The sequence below is a fragment of the Heterodontus francisci genome, chromosome 16, assembly GCF_036365525.1.
Source record: "Heterodontus francisci isolate sHetFra1 chromosome 16, sHetFra1.hap1, whole genome shotgun sequence".
NCBI classification, from domain to species: domain Eukaryota; kingdom Metazoa; phylum Chordata; class Chondrichthyes; order Heterodontiformes; family Heterodontidae; genus Heterodontus; species Heterodontus francisci.
This window is the reverse complement of record NC_090386.1, coordinates 89,782,629-89,802,105: the sequence shown is the minus strand read 5'-3', so window position 1 is coordinate 89,802,105 and position 19,477 is coordinate 89,782,629. Positions and strand designations below refer to the sequence as shown.

Sequence of the window (19,477 nt, the reverse complement as noted above, 5' to 3'; positions counted from 1 at the left end):
GATGTTGTCAGATCTCTGGCGATCTTTACAGTAGGGTGCCATTAACAGGAGTATTGTGTTCCTGCTATCAACTGGACTTCGTCAAAGTAGTAGGGCCTATATTCACATTCTGCAAGGGTGAAATTGGTTTCCATCTATTGCTCCTCTTATTTGGGTAAGTGTGTAGCTCAGGCATGGGTTGAGAAAACAATTGTGTGGGCGCAATGTTCATCAGTATTAAAGCAAGTCTTACCTTAAGTATTTTAACAACTACTTTTTCATTGTTTGTGATGTTAATGGCTTCAAACACTTCACTGTATTTCCCGCGACCTAATTTACGAACTAACTGGTAGTCATCTTGATTTCTGCATAAAGAAACAGAACACGAAAGAGAAGTTTAAAAAATGCAATAAAAGCAAAACTTTCACAAAGGCAACTACATCTTTCAGAAAATGAACCTATTCATGAAAACTAATTATAAAAGCATATTCCAACCACTCAATGGGCCACAGTTTCACATCAAGAAATGCTGGATAATTCCCAAGAAACACTCCACAATACTGAAACACAATTTTTCTCATGAATACCTTCTTCAATAGCAGAATCTTTATTTGTTTCCATCGATTACACGCATTTCCATACGTTGCATAAATGCAGACTCAACAAGGCAGCAGTTAAGTTTTTCCAGTCCAAATTATAACAAGAGTAACAAAAATCTCAGTTTTCAAGTTGTTCCTATCCAACACTCAAGTGAGATGTAGAAACTCACCATTTAGCATAACTGGGTCCTAAAATCTGTTTCCTGGACATTCTCTATGGGCCAAATGTTGCAATGAACGCTTTAGCTGAAAAGCATTACCTGTAGCTAGGCTTCAATTCACTGCCTTTCCAATGTTCAAAAATGCTATCTATCACCTCACACAATTTTACATGTCCCTTTTCCCCCTCGAGTGAACTGGTGTGATGTGGCATGGGTAGCAGGCCTAAAAGGGGTGCAAAACATACCTCAGAAATGGAATCAAACTACCCTTGATGCTAGTGACCCATACTTCTTTGTGTACTTATTAAAAATATATTATTAGGCAAGTAAGGTATGCTTGTTACCAGGCAATCCAATAGTTGTTTTCTTAAAAAGTTGTTTTGGATCGCAAATTTAACAGACCAAAGCTATTCAAAACAATGTACAACAGCTGCTTCTTCACAGCCAGGTTGCTGAAATCAAAGCCTTTTGCTTCAAAACAAACCCAGTAATAGACTCTTATTCCACCACAATAAAGCTTAACTGTAAGGAATGTAACTCAAGTGCATTAGAAGTCTGAAACTTGACTGGAAAAAGTATAATTAGAATCAAAGCCATTCCAAAAGGGGGTGGGGGAGGGCACGCCATTATAGTGCAGCAGGTCTCAGACTAGAAAACACAGCTGTAGAATGAAGGATGATGGTCTCTAGTAAATTATTAGGACACACAGTCCTGAATTGATTATGTCAATATTTGCAACGCAGAACAGCCATAAGCAAACAAAAGAGAATTTAAGATTAATGTGGGATCTGATGCATATGTGCAATACACCTTAATCTTATTTTGTACCTGTTCTTTCCTCCATCCCCTTAATCTATTCTTAGCTTAAAATAACTGCAACTGAAATTGTGCAAAACAATATTCTGTTTTATTAAAATAGCTTTATCCATACTACAGGATGCAATTTTTTTCCCCTTAGCAAAAAATAACATTAAGGGGCGTGATCTGCCCTCTTCATAACAAATGAATAGGATATCATCGTGAGTCCATCACACAGACAAGGAGGCTGCTGGCACCAGGGAATGATTGATGCCACAGACCCAAGGCTATTGCAAAAACTATCCACTGCAAAACCAATTCAATGACCAGAACTCTTAAGCACAAAAAAGCGTGCCAACTTGCTTCACCTGAATGCAGACTTAACAAGAGGTCTCACTATCAACTGGCAACAGACTTGCTGGTTTGGTGCCAATTGCCAAATGCTGCCTGTTGTCACATGAAAGACGAACCAAGTAAATGCTTTAAAAAAATAAAAATCAACAGATTGCCCTTCATAACCAGTTGATAAAATGCACATAACATCGATTTAGTGTCAAAATACACCTGATGGATGTTATAGATTGCCACCCAAAATAACACTAGCAGGACTTCATCAGTGTTACTTCATGCGCATTTCAAACACTCAGGTTGAACAATTACGTACAACAACTTCCAATTCTAGCATACACTAACCTGAGTGTAATGAATGCTGTACTGAAGAGTCTATACACAAAAATTGAAATTTTTTCTAATTTTTCCCATTTTTTTTATTCATTTACAGGATGTGGATATCGCTGGCTAGGCCAGCATTCATTGCCCATGAGAAGCCTTATTGTACATTTTCAGTTGGTAATCACACAAAGCATTGAGTATTCTAGATTCAATTATTATTCAACTGCAGAAGAAAGAAAAAAAAGAAAGAGGAAGAATGCTCCTTCTTCATGTAAAAGTAGTCAATCTCACACAGGGTTGCACATGAGGACTCGGAGACAAGTAATAGACTAATTAGTTTTACTTCCAGTCCATGTAAAATAATAGAAATGATTATCAGGAGCAAATGATGATAGCCAGGTTAACAGTCTGCATGGATTGACAAGGAAGTTCCTGCCTGGCTACCCATTTCAACTTCTTTGAGAAAGTGACAGTCCAAGCGGACAACAGTATATGCCTACTAGGACTACCATTGTTTTCAACTTACAGAATTAGCTTAATTCAGAAACCTAATATATAAAGTGGTCAAATTTGCAGAAGTGATGGGGGGGTGGGGGGTCGCGGCAGCAGAAGGCAGTGAGAGAGGGAGGTAGGTAGAAAGAGAGAAGGGAGGGGACGCCGACTGAGCAGGGGGGGGGGGGGGGTGGGGTGACTGAGTGAGAGGTGAGGTGGGGACGACAGAGCGAGAGAGAGATGGGGGTACAAGGTTAAGGGCAACAGATAGGTGATGTGCAAGTGGGGCACAGATAATTTTTCTTTCATGGGATGTGAGCATCGCTGGCACGGCCAGCATTTGTTGCCCATCCTTAATTGCCTTTGAGAAAGTGGTGATGAGCCGCCTTCTTGAACCACTCCAGTCCATGTGGTGTAGGGACATCTACAATGCTGTTAGGAAGAGTGTTCCAGGATTTTGACCCAGTGGCAGTAAAGGAATGGGATATAGCTCCAAGTCAGGATAGCGTGGGGCTTGGAGAGGAACTTGCAGGTGGTGGTGCCCTTGCCCTTCCAGGTGTTGGAAGGTGCTGTCAAATGAAGCTTGGTGAGTTTCTGCATCTTGCAGATGGTACACACTGCTGACACTGTGCGCCAGTGGTGAAAAGAATGAATGTTAAAGGTGGTGGATGGTGTGCCAATCAAGCAGACTGCTTTGTCCTGGATGGTGTCAAGCTTCAAGGCAAGTGGAGAGTATTCTATCACACTCCTGACTCGTGCCTTGTAGACAGGCTTTGCAGAGTCAGGATGTGCGCTACTCGATGCAGAATTTTCGGCCTGCTCTTGCAACCACAGTATTTATTTGGCTGGCCCAGTCAGTTTTCTGGTCAGTGGTAACCCCAGGATGTTGGTGGAAGGATTCAGCTATGGTAATGTTGTTGAACGTCAGGGGGAGATGGTCATTGCCTGGCACTTGTGTGGTGCGAATGTCACTTGCCATTTTTCAGCCCAAGTCTGAATGATGTCCAGGTTTGCTGCATGTGGACACAGATTGCTTCAGTATGAGGAGTCACGAATGGTACTGAACACTGGAATCATCAGCGAACATCCCAACTTCTGACCATATGACAGAGGGAAGGTCATTGATGAAGCAGCTAAAGATGGGCCTAGAACACTGCCCCTGAGGAACTCATGCAGTAATGTCCTGAGGCTGAGATGTTTGGCCTCTAACAACCATGACCATCTTCCTTTGTGCTAGGTATGACTCCAATCAGAAGAGAGTTTCCAACCTGCCCATCCCACCAATTCCCATGGAGTTCAATTTTGCTTGGGTTCCTTGATGCCACACTCATTCAAATGCTGCCTTGATGTCACGAGTACTCATTCTCACCTCACCTCTTCAATTCAGTTCTTTTGTCTATGCTTGGACCAAAGCTGTAATGAGGCCAGGGGCTGAGTGGCCCTGGCAGAACCCAAACTGAGCACAGGTGAGCAGGTTATTGCTGTGTAAGTGCTCGCTTGACAGTACTGTCGATGACACCTTCCATCACTTTGCTGATGATTGAGAGTAGACTGATAGGGTGGTAATTGGCTGGATTGAATTTGTCCTGTTTTTTTCTGGACAGACTAGGAGTGTGGCTTGTTCTGGAGCACAAGTCTTCAGTATTACTGCCAGGATGTTGCCAGGGCCCATAGCCTTTGCAGTTTCCAGTGCCTTCAGCCACTTCTTGATATCATGTGGACTGAATCGAATTGGCTGAAGACTGGCATCTGTGATTCTGGGGACCTCAGGAGACGACCAAGATGGATCATCCACGCGGGACTTCTGGTTGAAGACAGTTACGGATGCTTCAGCCTGGTCTTTTGCATTGACGTGCTAGGCTCGCCCATCATTGAGGATGGGGAGGTTTGTGGAGCCTTCTCCTCCAGTTAACTATCCACCACTATTCACTGGGTTTGCTCTGATCCGTTGGTTGTGGGATCACTTTGCTCTATCGCATGCTGCTTCTGTTGTTTAGCATGCATGTAGTCCTGTTTTGCAGCTTCACCAGGCTGGCACCTCATTTTTAGGTATGCCTGTTGCTGCTCCTGGCAATGCTCTCCTGCACTCCTCATTGAACCAGGGTCGAACCCCTGGCTTGATGGTGATGGTAGAGCAAGGGATATGCTGGGCCATGAGGTTACAGGTTGGGATTGAATACAATTCTAATGCTGCTTATGGCCGACAGCACCTCATGTTTTGAGCTGCCAGATCTGTTCTGAATCGATCCCATTTAGCACGGTGGTAGTGTCACACAACACCATAGACGGTATGCTCAGTGTGAAGTTGGGACCTTGTCTCAAGGACACTGCGGTGGTCACTCCCACCAATATCGTCATGGACATATGCATCAGCAACAGGTAAATTGGTGAGGGCGAGGTCAAGCAGATTTTCTCTCGTTGATTCCCTCACCGCCTGCTGCAGGCCCAGTCTGCCAGCTATGCCCTTCAGGACTTGGCCAGCTCGATCGCTAGTGGTACTACCGAGTCACTCGGTGATGGGCATTGAAGTCCCTCATCAAGAGTATATTCTGTGTCCTTGCTACCCTCAGTGCTTCTTCTAGGTGGTGCTCAACAGGGAGGGTGATGGCAGGTTTCCTTGCCAATGTTTGACCTGATGCCATGAGACTTCATGAGGTCTGGAGCCAATGCTAAGGACTCCTAGGGCAACTCCGTCCCAACTGTATTACCACTGTGCCGCCACCTCTGTCCTGCCGGTGAGACAGTTCATAGCCAGAGATGGCAATTGAGAAGTCTGGGACATTAGCTGTAAGGTATGATTCTGTGAGTATGACTATGTCAGGGTGTTGCTGGATGGGTCTGTGAGATGGCTCTCCCAATTTTGGTGCAAGTCTTCACATGTTAGTAAGGAGGACTTTGCAGGGTTGAAAGGGCATTGTCGTTTCCAGAGCCTAGGTCGACGCCGAGTGGTCAGTCTGATTTTATTCTTTTTTGATTTTTCTGTAACAGTTTGCTACAACTGAGTGGCTTGCTAGGCCATTTCAGAAGGCACTGTAACCACATTGCTGTGGGTCTGGAATCACAAGTAGGCCAGACTAGGTAAGGACAGCAGATATCATACCTTAAAACGATATTAGTAAACCAGATGGGTTTTACAACAATACGGTAGTTTCAGTCACCATAACTGATACTAGCTTCTAATTCCAGATTTATTAATGAATTGAATTTAAATTCCACCAGCTGCCATGGTGGGATTTGAATTGGTGGCCCAGAACATAGTCAGGCCCCTGGATTACCAGTCCAGTAACATTATCACTACCCTACCATCTCCCTATGTAAATGAATCGCCAAGATGTTAGTCCCAGGCTCTGAAAATAGTCTGAGGCACATGCTGAGTAGTTTCAATATCTCGGCGCATCCACTAGTCTAGCTGTGTAATTACAGCGTGACAAGTTTACATAGACATCTGTCCTATTACAAACATGGAAAAAAGTTGACACTGATAAAGACATGACAACAGGAAGTCAAGCTTTGTCGGCTGAAGATTTTTCATACATAATAGACAGACTGTTCAAGTTGTCACTAATTAACCTAGAATCACAAACTTACAGCACAGATGGAAGACATTCGGCCCACAGTGCCTGCGATGACTCTGAAAGAACAGCTGCGCTTAGTCCTACACCACCGCTTTTTGCCTGTAATCCTGCAAGTTCCTCACCCTCAAGTACCTGACCAACTTCCTTTTAAAATCAACTTCCACCACCTTTCCAAGCAGAATGTTCCAGAACCTGACAACTCCGAAAAGATTCTCATCTCGCCTCTAGATATTTTGCCAATGTATAATCAGCCGTATGTTTTGAGAATTGGGATGCGCTGGTGCTTAAAACATACAGCCTGTCAATTTGAAATGCACATGAGTTAAATTCAGAAGTGATAAAAAGATCCTGTACTATTTTGAGCAGCATCTTTAATCAAATGATTTTTGAGACAAAAATAAATGTTACGCCTATTTTATAAACTCAAACTGGTCACTCAAATATTTGGTTGTACAAAAAAATTAACTGTTCAACACAAGCAATGGTACAGCAGAACATCATGTCTAAAAAAACAAAAATGTGTTCCTCAGGCCTGTTTACAGTAATGAAAGAGCAAGAAGCGACCCAGTAGCCTTCTGTCACCAAACTAACTGCCTGATTAGACCGAAAAGAAAAATACATGAATTTTCAGAATGCCAGGGTCAATAGATCAGGCAAAGTCCAAAGAAATGGTTGTTCGATGTACACTGAAAGTTTCTCCAGAGAGGGAGAACATTAATTCAGGCTGCACTACTGCATCACCTTGCAGCTAATTACACAGCAGCTAATGCTGACAATAGGACTCCTGCCTGCCCTGTTGATTAGGGAATATTACACAGCCCAGAGAGGTCAGGACAGGTGGGGAAAAACAGGGACTAAAAAAGCAAACTGATGGAGTAACAAAGGAAGAGAAATGTTTTCTAAAACAAAGAACAGTGTATACTGCAACAAATGATAAGAAATGTTATGACACACTTTAAAGCTGCTGACCTTATTACTGCTACATTCATTTATATTAGTGTCCTCAATGTAGTAAAACATTCCAAAACACTTCATAGAGACAAAAAAAGACAGTGAGCAAGGAGAGTTAGAGATCAAAAACATAGTCAAAGGGATATGTTTTGATGAGATATTTGAAGGATGGAGGGGTTACAAGGCAGAGTACTTTATGGGGCATATGGGTATAGCGCTAAGATATTTGAAGGCTCAGCCGCCAGAAAAGGAGTAAAGGAAGGGGAAATGCAAAGGAAGCCAGAGCTAAGACAGCACTGAGTGCATGCTAGCATGTTGGGTTGGAGGAGACAGAAATAGAGGAGTATAACCATGGACATAGAGGGATTTCAAATTCAATCTGTGTAATTGTCAACAATGATGGCAGTAATCAGAGAGTTGGATACAGCACAGGATAGAATGCAGGTGGCGGTTTTGGGATGATTGGTTTTTGTATAAAGTGGAGTTTCAATGGCCGTAGGGAGAGCACTGCAGAAGTGGAATCTGGAGTTGAATATATGGATGAAGGATATAGTGGCTGTAAGAATAGAAATGGATGATGCTGCAGAGGGGAATAAAGACAGCCTTGGGGATAGAGAGGATATGGAGTTTGAAGCTCAAGTTAGGCTCAACAGAATACAATTTGCTATCAGATTCAGCCAGAGACAGATAGAATCAATTGAGGGCTAGGGTGCAGTTCTTTAGAAAGTTGAATAGGATAGCTTTAGTCTTGCTGATGTTAATTTGGAGAAAGCTTTGAATTGATGGAGAAGCACTTGTAGTACTGTAGTGAGACAGACAACTGGTTAGTGGTGCAGAGGTATTTAACCATGCATTTGTTGCAGATATACGGAAGCTGACCCAATATGTATGAATTGTCACCAAGGAAAGATAGCAGAAACAGTACTAAAGGTTTAAAAGAAGATAAGCCACTGCAGGAGACATTAATGGCATGTCAGGACAGGGAGGAGTAGAACAAAGGATGGGTGGTGCTGTGGAAGTAAACAGCTGAGCAAATCGTGAAGGATGACTTCTCTCACCTTGACCTCAACATAACTCTAGACCTGCAAAAGACAAGAGTCTGAGGGTTCACTCTTCCTCCTCCTCTAAAATCTCTCAAAGACCATCTTCTTGGCCATCCTGATAATTAGACAACTGTTTGCAAAGAGCTTTGGATTTTTTGTATATCAAAAATTGTTCAAACCCTCAAAAAACACTGTGTTCTATTCAGCTACAAATGTTTCAGCTTGCTCACAAAGGTCCCCCGAATGTCCTTCATCCTTAATACCATCTATCCCGGAACAAACAAAAAAATTTCATGTGTGCAGTGTAAAATATATATATAATATTTGCCATTATTAAGAAAATGCAGGTTGGTACATTGGAAAATGTGGCAATGAAAGTGATTTGGGTGCAATAATGAACTACTCACGGAACGTATCCACAATCAACAAAACTATGCAGGTATACGGATACAATTTGCTAGGCTCATTACATTGAAATTGGTTGGGTTAGCCTTCGTTATCCATTGGTTAAGAACATGTTTGATATAGTTTTTGCAATTTGAGCATTTTACCTTCAAAAGGATATTGGTGCCTTAAAGGGGATTCAGAGAACAGCAACAAGAATGCCTGAGACATAACATTAAGATCAAAGTCAAACTTGAAGCGAAAATGAAGGACCAATCAGGAACAAAAGGAGGGGGGAAAAGACTAGACATAATCCAAGCCTTCAGTATAAATAGGCAACTTCACAAGTTATGGACTAGAGTGCATTGCGGAACTGCCAAGCTTCAAGGCTGCAGCTTGGAAGAAACTCCCCCTCAGCCAATGGCACAAGATTGGTAGGTGTTCACACTGAAGAAGCTGGTTTAAAAAATTGTTTTAGTTTACGGCTGCATGCCTTTAGTAACTATAGTAAACTCTACTTAAGTATGCTTTCTGAACAATTCCAAAATGGACTACTTTATGTTTTTCTCCATCTTTGAAATTCTCTACCCCAGAGGGTTTTGGATGCTCCATCACTGAACACATTTAAGGCTGGGATACAGATTTTTGATCTTTCAGGGAATCAAGGGATATGGCGAGTGGCGGGAAAGTGGAGTTGAAGCCGAAGATCAGCCACAATCGTATTGAATGGCAGAGCAGGCTCAATGGGCCATTTGGTCTACTCCTGCTCTTATTTCTTGTGTTCTTGTGTCACTGTAACTGCCCATTATGTCACTTTATTAATGCCCTCACCTCAGAGCCAGAAGGTTCTAAGTCCAAGGCATACTCCAGAACTTCAGCACATAATCCAGGCTGCAGTGCAGCATTGAAGGAATACTGCCTTGTCAGAGGTTGCATTTTCAGGTGAGACTTTAAATTGTGGCTCTGTCTGCCTGTTCAGGTAGATATAAATGTTCCCATGACACCATTCAAAAAGCAGGAGAGTTCTTCTGGTGTCCTGGCCAGCTTTTATTACTTAATCAACTGGTCATTTATTTCATTGTTGTTTGCAGGGCCTTGCTGTGAGCAGTTTGCCAACACAACACTGACTATACTTCAAAAAGTAATTCATTTGGGCTGCAAAGTGCTTTGGGGCATGATGACAACGACATGAATGGCACTCTATAAATCAAAGTCTTTTTACTTCTTTCACAACCTTCATTGCAATTTATCTCCCTCCCAATTTGATGTGAATTTCGGTACTGTTTCTCAAATCCAAAGCAATTATGTATGCATGTTTTTGTAACAATTTCATAGCATGGTATTGGGACCTCAGCTGAATTTATGAAATGTCAGTTCTCCATTTTATGCAAACCAACTTTTATCATAGTAAACTGCTATTTGTGATAATGCTCATGTGACATGCCTTGGGACACTTTAAATGTGTTAAAGGTGCTATACAAATCTAAGTAATGTGTGGCCCCTGTTTAATGAGATCTTGGAGCTGCCTATCTTTCCTCTCAAGACAGAATGGTTACTTGAAAACAGTACAAATACCTGAGCATGGGACAGGCTGGTGTGAGGGGGAAAGATGAAAGACCTGCTCTGGGCACCATACCAAACACATCCCAGATGAGCTAGGATAGTCACCTCTGCAACTTCCAAGGTGAGCCAAATCCTGAACTTTTAATAACTGTACATAAATACACCAAATTACGCTTAGGTTCCCGGTATCAACCTGTGCTTCTATTATTACCATATAATACAGCTATAAGAAAAAGTATAAGCTACAACCTGAAAAAACATTTATGTTCAAGATGCACAAAAAAAAAACATCAAACTAAAAAAAGAGCCATCAGCTGAAGAAATCTTTGAGATGGGGGAAGACAGGAACAGCAGAAACGTTCATCTGGACTGGAGCACTGCTGATTTACCAGTACAGTAATCTGAACAAAGACAGTGTTGTAAGAGCCTAACCATCCACATCATGCTCCCTCCCTCCTCCCAACTATCACATAACCCAACTGGTTCTGAAATGATGCCAGAGTTCCGGCCTCCATTAACATGCCTGGAAATCCATTCTTAAAAAAATAGTGTGGAATCCTTCCTATCAGCAGTCCTTTCACTAGTTTCAATCACTTTGTTTACTGTCATGGATTAATTAATGGCATGGCAAGATTCCACCCCAAGATTGGGTTCATATTTAAAACAGCAGCTTTTCTCCTTGGCTCCTGCTGATGAGTGTGAGGTATGTGCCATATTTAAAGGCTAATTCTCTCTCCTGAATTAAAAATATAAATGGCCACCTCAATTTCTCAAAATGCTTGCGTCATTGTTAACTCACACAGCACATTTTGAACCTTGAATCATCATTCAAACTGCATTTAGCTTTAAGCAGCTTGGATTAGCAGTGTTCTACTGCGCCAAATTCAATGTTATAGAGTTGACCAAAATCGTCCTGTGTGTGGAAGCATGGCGTTGTATGAATAGGTCGGTACTAAAACAGTCAACCTTTTACTAGCAGATTAATTCATACATGTGCTAGTGCATCTCAAAGAACAAAGAACAATACAGCACAGGAACAGGCCATTCGGCCCTCCAAGCCTGCACCGATCTTGATGCCTGCCTAAACTAACACCTTCTGCACTTCCGGGGCCCATATCCCTCTATTCCCTTCCTATTCATGTATTTGTCAAGATGTCTCTTAAACGTCACTCTCGTATCTGCTTCCACCACCTCCCCCAGCAGCAAGTTCCAGGCACTCACCATCCTCTGTGTAAAAAACTTGCCTCGCACATCCCCTCTAAACTTTGCCCCTCTCATCTTAAACCTATGTCCCCTAGTAACTGACTCTTCCACCCTGGGAAAAAGCTTCTGACTATCCACTCTGTCCATGCCGCTCATAACTTTGTAAACCTCTATCATGTCGCCCCTCCATCTCCGTCGTTCCAGTGAAAACAATCAGAGTTTTTCCAACCTCTCCTCATAGCTAATGCCCTCCAGACCAGGCAACATCCTGGTAAACCTCTTCTGTACCCTCTCCAAAGCCTCCACGTCCTTCTGGTAGTGTGGTGACCAGAATTGCACGCAATATTCTAAGTGTGGCCTAACTAAGGTTCTGTACAGCTGCAACATGACTTGCCAATTTCTATACTCTATGCCCCGACCGATGAAAGCAAGCATGCCGTATGGCATCTTGACTACCTTATCCACCTGCGTTGCCACTTTCGGTGACCTGTGGACCTGTACGCCCAGATCTCTCTGCCTGTCAACACTCCTAAGGGTTCTGCCATTTACTGTATACCTCCCTCCTGCATTCGACCTTCCAAAATGCATTACCTCACATTTGTCCGGATTAAACTCCATCTGCCATTTCTCCGCCCAAGTCTCCAACCGATCTATATCCTGCTGTATCCTCTGACAATCCTCATCATTATCCGCAACTCCACCAACCTTTGTGTCGTCCGCAAACTTACTAATCAGACCAGCTACATTTTCCTCCAAATCATTGATATATACTACAAACAGCAAAGGTCCCAGCACCGATCCCTGCGGAACACCATTAGTCACATCCATCCATTCAGAAAAACACCCATCCACTGATACCCTCTGTCTTCTATGACCGAGCCAGTTCTGTATCCATCTTGCCAGCTCACCTCTGATCCCGTGTGACTTCACCTTTTGTACCAGTCTGCCATGCGGTACCTTGTCAAAGGCTTTACTAAAATCCATATAGATAACATCCACTGCCCTTCCTTCATCAATCATCTTCGTCACTTCCTCAAAAAACTCAATCAAATTAGTAAGACACGACATCTCATGGTTAATTAAAAGCTTATGAACATGAAACGGCTGTGCAGATATTCCAAGAAAAGTTTTACCAAATTTCTGATCACTGTTAAGCATCACTGATAAATCTAAACTTAGCTAGTAAAGTTAAGGAGCGGAATCTCCAAGTTGTTTTAATAGGGTATCAATAAAGCTATAACTAGTTCCCTTTGTGCATCTGCATCTTCTAAATTCTCTCTAAAATAAGTGGAGCTCCTTAGCTTTGCAACTTTGAAATTGTGGATTGTCTAGGTTCGTGCACGACATGCGCGAGCCTGCATACTATCACATTAGCACCAATTTATCAGCAAGGCCTCAGCTATTACCACCAGGAAATTAGAAAGTTTGACAGCACATTGATAGCTGCAATATTTTTCTTTCAAGTCACACATGACGAATTTTCATGTAAAACAATACACTTTTCTATAAAAGCAAAATACTGCGGATGCTGGAAATCTGAAATAAAAACAAGAAATGCTGGAACCACTCAGCAGGTCTGGCAGCATCTGTGAAAAGAGAAGCAGAGTTAACGTTTCGGGTCAGTGACCCGAAGTTCTGATGAAGGGTCACCGACCCGAAACATGAACTCTGCTTCTCTTTTCACAGATGTTGCCAGACCTGCTGAGTGGTTCCAGCATTTCTCGTTTTTAATACACTTTTCTAGTTAGGAAATAAAGTAATAGCTGGGTAAGTGATTCGTAAACACCTAGAAAATGACCTTCCTCCGTTCCAGAGTAGCTGTGCTTCAATACAATTACAGAGTGATAAGCAATACACAAGTTAACTTGCTTGGAACAATGCAGTATATTCAGACCAAAATTAAAAGGATGATCAAGTTTATTTCAGTTTGGTTGAAGAGATTACTGTAAATTAATATTTTTTCTCCCCCATATCTCTACCATTAATGTTGCTCTTCATATTCAGCCACGGAAAGCCACAGGGCTGTTTCCATATTACATAGGAGTTTGAAAAATATACATGTTGATGATGAAAAAGGAAATTCAGTTTTTAAACTCGGATAAAAACGAGAACAGCAAGTATTCGAGGTAAACCACTTATCAATGTTTTAACATTTTTTAGGCTTTTTTTGTTTTACAGCTGTGTGCACACCATTCATGATGAACACATTGGGAAATGATTACATGCCAGTTACCCATCAAGAAAGAACATTTTCAGGGCACCTCATGTTTTCCAGATGACCCAAAGTGCTTCACATCCAATTAAATCCTTTCAAACAATAGTTAATGCTGTTAGGCAACGAATTTCCTCACAGCAAGAACCCACAAACAAAGAATGCGATAGACACAGTGGCTAGCACCGCAGCCTCACAGCTTGTGACCCGGGTTCAGTTCTGGGTACTGCCTGTGTGCAGTTTGCAAGTTCTCCCTGTGGCCGCGTGGGTTTCCGTCGGGTGCTCCGGTTTCCTTCCACAGCCAAAGACTTGCAGGTTGATGGGTAAATTGGCCATTGTAAATTGCCCCTAGTGTAGGTAGGTGGTAGGAGAATGGTGGGATGTGGTAGGGAATATGGGATTAATGTAGGATTAGTATAAATGGGTGGTTGCTGGTCGGCACAGACTCGGTGGGCCGAAGGGCCTGTTTCAGTGCTGTATCTCTTTATGACTCTGTGACAGCCAGATGTTTGAGGGGGAAATTTTGGCCAGGACACTGGGGTATCTCCTATTCTTCAAGTAGTGTGCTGGGATTTTGTTTTAAATGTCACATCAACACATAGACAAGACTTCGGTTTAATGACTCTTCTGAAAGTCAGCATTGCTGACAATGCAGCATTCCCTCAGTACTGCACTGGAATAGCTACCTGGATTATACACACAAATCCTAAATTAGGGCTCAAATCCACAACCATCTAACTGAGAGGTGAGTGCACTAGCAAATGAGCCAAGCTGATATTCAGTCTGAGTAGGTTTACAGAAGTGATAATGATGGGCTTGACCCTGCAATTTCCCACTTTGCTGTTCCCTCCCCACCAAACTGATCAAGACGGGACACGGTACGGGTAAGTTACGGAACACAATAGCCGGAATAAAAAATTATTTTAGACACAATAATTAATGGATTCCAAAGGAAAAACAAACTTGTGTGGCTTAGCACTGGTGACACTATGGATGCAGAAAGCAAACCCTCCTTACCTAGTTTTATACATTCTAGGGTGTACAACTGAGGCTACAGGAGGCAATGAATTATATTTAACATGAAAACATTTTTGTTTCTGACAATCGATTTCCAGATACACTCCATTATAATTTAAGGGGGTTAGTTTATATTGTTTTTAAATGACTATGAAATTGATGAGTACACAGATTTTGTGCAGACCTAAAAGCATTCAGAGCCCATAATGGGATAGCATGCTGTGATGTCACATGAACTGCCCAACTTGGATTTCTTTCTCAGTTGGAGTTTAGTTGCTGAAATGTGACTGAAATGTAAAGAGGAAAGCTGGGAGTTTGCAGAGGCAGGTCGATCAAAAGACATCAGGAGACAACTATAAGAGATTGGTAGGACCTGAGAATAGCAGAGATGATAAAAAGACAAAAAGCAATAGCTAATTCTCCATTAATCAGACAATGGTTACTGAAACAAGAATGAGAAAAACTTAAAACAGCTTTGTACAAACCAAGGCTTCCTACAGGACCATGGTTTAGTAGCAGTACAATTTAGATTAGAGATACAGCACTGAAACAGGCCCTTCGGCCCACCGAGTCTGTGCCGAACATCAACCACCCATTTATACTAATCCTACACTAATCCCATATCCCTACCAATCATCCCCACCTGTCCCTATATTTCCCTACCACCTACCTATACTAGTGACAATTTATAATGGCCAATTTACCTATCAACCTGCAAGTCTTTTGGCTTGTGGGAGGAAACCGGAGCACCCGGAGAAAACCCACGCAGACACAGGGAGAACTTGCAAACTCCACACAGGCAGTACCCGGAATCGAACCCGGGTCCCTGGAGCTGTGAGGCTGCGGTGCTAACCACTGCGCCACTGTGCCGCCCCAATCACTCTGTATTCACTTCAACAAAAAACCAATTGGATCCTGACAGAGGTTGCTGGCAGTTCACAAGATACTTCAAGAGATGCTCAGTAGATAACGGCAATAATTGTAAGCCAGAAAAAATAAAGTTTAATAAATCTGACACCTGCAAAATCAAAACCAATTAAAGGCACACCACTTTCACTTAAGGCATACAACGCAGGATGCAACAGCCTGACTACTACGCTTACACTTTCCAACAGATTCCAGGGATAAAGCTAAGCTGAACAATGGATTCGTTGAATAAAGTACCACAGAAGTAGATTTAAATGGCAAGTTGAGAGGATACTTTTCACAAAACCAATGAACATTACTCCTTAACTGACAAGTCAAATAACCAACTTGCACTCTGGTCTCTATAGCCACAATAAGATACATCAGACTTGCCAGGCGTTATTTAACTTCTGATGACCCTTCCTCCTCTGTGGACTCCTATCCCCTTAAATGGAAGGAACAGATTTGGAAACTCCAGCATACCATCAACAGTAGACACAAAGCTACATTCCACTTCCCATATTGCCATCTTCTGTCAACATCAACTGAATTTGATCAATCCATGGTTTTGAAGGAAGATCAAAAGATCATCAACCTGAAACATTAACTATTTCTCTCTCCACAGATGCTGCTGGACCGGAGTATTTCAAACACCATTTTTATTTCAGATTTGCAGCATCTGTAGTATTTTGCTTTTACTACAAAAGGAGTTAGTTCATGTTATAATAAGACATACAGAAAGGGCTACAACTTTACACGTTATTTGCAGTTAATGAGCTCTGGTGACAAAGTTCTAAGATTCATGGAAACCACCTTGGCTGTTCAGCAATCACCAACGAGAATTATTGGTTTGTGCTGTATCCTTGCTTCATCATAATATTAAAGCAACCCAGAGAACTTAGAAAAACCACTCGTCCAAATCACCATCCAAGAACAGTAAACACAAAGTCTGTCTTAATTTAGGAAATTGTTAAAAGGTTAAAACCTTCCAGAATAGCTCATGGTTCTGCTTTGGGGAGAGCTGGTTACATGCCCAACAAAATGACTACATGCTAACTGCCACGCTCAACTTTACAGCAGTTATTCATTCATTTAGGTGCAGAAGGGAATTAACTTCTAGTCTAGTTCAGGAACACTGTGCAAAGCTGACTCATTTTGCTGTAAGCAAGTAGTTAGCCTATTTTTGCTGTTAACAAACGTACTCCTAACATCTGCAGACAACTAGTTTTGACAAGTCTCCAATGGCATTTGATCCACTAAAATTATGCCAAAATAAAGCCAACATGCAGATGGCGGAGAAGGATTTGAACAATCATGCATCTGACAGTTATGATAAAGTGCAGGTGGCAGACCAAAATAAGATTTTAATAACATTTTAATTTTGATTATGTAGATTACTTGCTGCACCCTTTAGTGAAGTCTGGTATCAATTAATAAAACATTTGAAGGGGCAAAAATAAAATTTAGTCAGATCACATTCCAGAAAAGATTTTTCTTACCAACTTCAATTAACATTCCAATTTATTTCATGAGAACAGAATACACCAAACTCCCAAAAGTGGAAACATGTATGGAACAAGGCTCCTACACAAGTCACATTTACTTTTCCACAGTTCTCAAAGTAAACTTCCAACTTTCTGAAGCAAATAAACCAACTGCAACACATTGTGAAGCATATATTCCAACAACTATATAAACCTACCTCAGCAAAAAGAAAATTACCCCCGAACAGAAGCATGGAAAAGAAAGCAACTGGCTCTCCAAGAGTAAATATAAACTACAATTATTGTGTCAAGTGTTAATTTTCTCAGCAGTTTGCAGTCTCATGTCTGAGTCAGAAGTAGGGCCTTACCAAACTCAGCCACGTAAAATACATCACAGGCAGCGAAATCTTGGATCCGTGAAATTAGCCATTTTGCGAATTTCGCGTGTTTTATTCATTGACACAAGGTTCACCTTGCTGATTGCTGGGCATGTTGCAAACATTGTGCGAAGGCTCAACTCACTGATTAGATTAGGGGGCGGCTTCCAGTGCAGTTTTGAGAGAAGCAGTATTAGCAGACAAGTGCGAATGCCAGAATGAGCAAATCAAAAATGGCCATGACGATTACTGCAGCACATCAAATGAAAGAATTTAGAAGCCAGTGGTTGCATACTGTTTTGTACAAGCTGCAATGTTTCGTTGTATCTCTCACTGAGGGCAACGGTTCTGCGCCATTTACAGTCTGAAAGCCATCACAGTAGAGAGCATTCAACATCACACTGCTGGGAAATGAACATGCAAAAATACAAGCAATGATTTAATCTCTTTTGAAGAAGTCAACAGAGAGCTCAGAAAATCATCAATTGGTTACAATGGAACTTGTGAATGCTTTTGCAAGCACCAACATACCATTGGAAAAACTGGATCACCCAAAGCTGTGGGTATTCATTCAACGTAATGTGCAAAATGGTGGTTGTTTGCCAACTGCAAATAGAGGATTACCTACCGAAGGTTTTTGCTACACATTCTGAGGAGATGAAGTCTCAGGTTAATGCATGCAAGTCTTTACCAATTATTTGTGATGAGTCCACCGATGAGCTGCATGTTTTGTTTGATTTTTTGTCTGCTGAGGCCAAAAATGTAGTCAGGAAAGCTAACAACAGTGCTCGCAGACTACGTCCATTTAGAAGCTGTTAATTACACCAGATTCCCAAGCGACAAACAATTTTTAAAAACGGCGCAGATTTCATGATAATGCAACTTATAACAAAATCTTTCAAATCTGTGCTCCAAGGTGTAATGTCGAATGCAGTCCATATTACATGTAATGCACATATAATTTCTCGTCAGTGAGCTGTGGAAAAGCGAGTTTGGTAAAGTCGACAAACTGATCAGCTGTATTAAAAAGATCTTCAGACACTGCCTTAGCCGCAAGCTTTGATACAAACAGCATATTGCAAATGTGGCTAAAACTGGGGAACAAAACATCGCCCTTCCTCCAGAGCCAGTAATTACACATTGGAGTTCTTAGTTTCGGGCAGTACAGCATCATGCAGCTCACCTAAAATACTACTCAGACTTTATCTCAGAAGAGCTCACACACCGACACTGAAAACACAGGTGTTAACAGACATTGTAAACGATGCTCATCTAAATGAGGAGGTTCAGTTTGTTGCCAAGAATGCTACACAACTGATGGATTTAATCACTTGGAATCGCGAGACGTCACAATCCACAAAGCTTACAATAAAGTAATGGATGCAATGTTCTGGGCTGAAATGAACACTCTGATGATGCTGAATTAAATGCCTGCACTCAACAGCTGTTCCCTTACATGGCAAATAGGCTCATACAATATTCCTGCTATGGGAAAAAGAGTCAAGCAGTGAAGACAAAGCAGCACAGAGGTTTCAGCAACCTTTTGCGGCGTTCCTGAAAGCTGTGCATACCAGCCACGCCGTTTCTCACTTCCTTTAGGAACAATGTCAAGTCCATGGAGAGGGTGCAAAAGAGATTCAGTAAGGTTCCTCAGGGATGGGAGGCTTTGGATACGAGAAGGAAGAGAATGGGCGGCACAGTGGCGCAGTGGTTAGCACTGCAGCCTCACAGCTCCATCGACCCGGGTTCAATTCTGGGTACTGCCTGTGTGGAGTTTGCAAGTTCTCCCTGTGTCTGCGTGGGTTTCCTCCGGGTGCTCCGGTTTCCTCCCACAAGCCAAAAGACTTGCAGGTTGGTAGGTAAATTGGCCATTATAAATTGCCCCTAGTATAGGTAGGTGGTAGGGAAATATAGGGACAGGTGGGGATGTGGTAGGAATATGGGATTAGTGTAGGATTAGTATAAATGGGTGGTTGATGGTCGGCACAGACTCGGTGGGCCGAAGGGCCTGTTTCAGTGCTGTATCTCTAGAAAAAAAAAAGGGACCTGGGTGTCCTTGTT

General features: G+C 42.1%; 1 protein-coding gene across 3 annotated transcripts in view; it reads right to left on the bottom strand.

The window, feature by feature from the left end:
* The window catches only part of LOC137378351 (casein kinase II subunit alpha), a 99,890-nt gene that overhangs the window by 53,084 nt on the left and 27,329 nt on the right, over nucleotides 1-19,477 (bottom strand). For all 3 annotated transcript variants that reach the window (XM_068048614.1, XM_068048616.1, XM_068048615.1), the window contains one exon: nucleotides 233-344. In XM_068048614.1, the coding sequence (XP_067904715.1) occupies nucleotides 233-344 (112 nt within the window). The remainder of the gene's footprint in view (nucleotides 1-232; nucleotides 345-19,477) is intronic.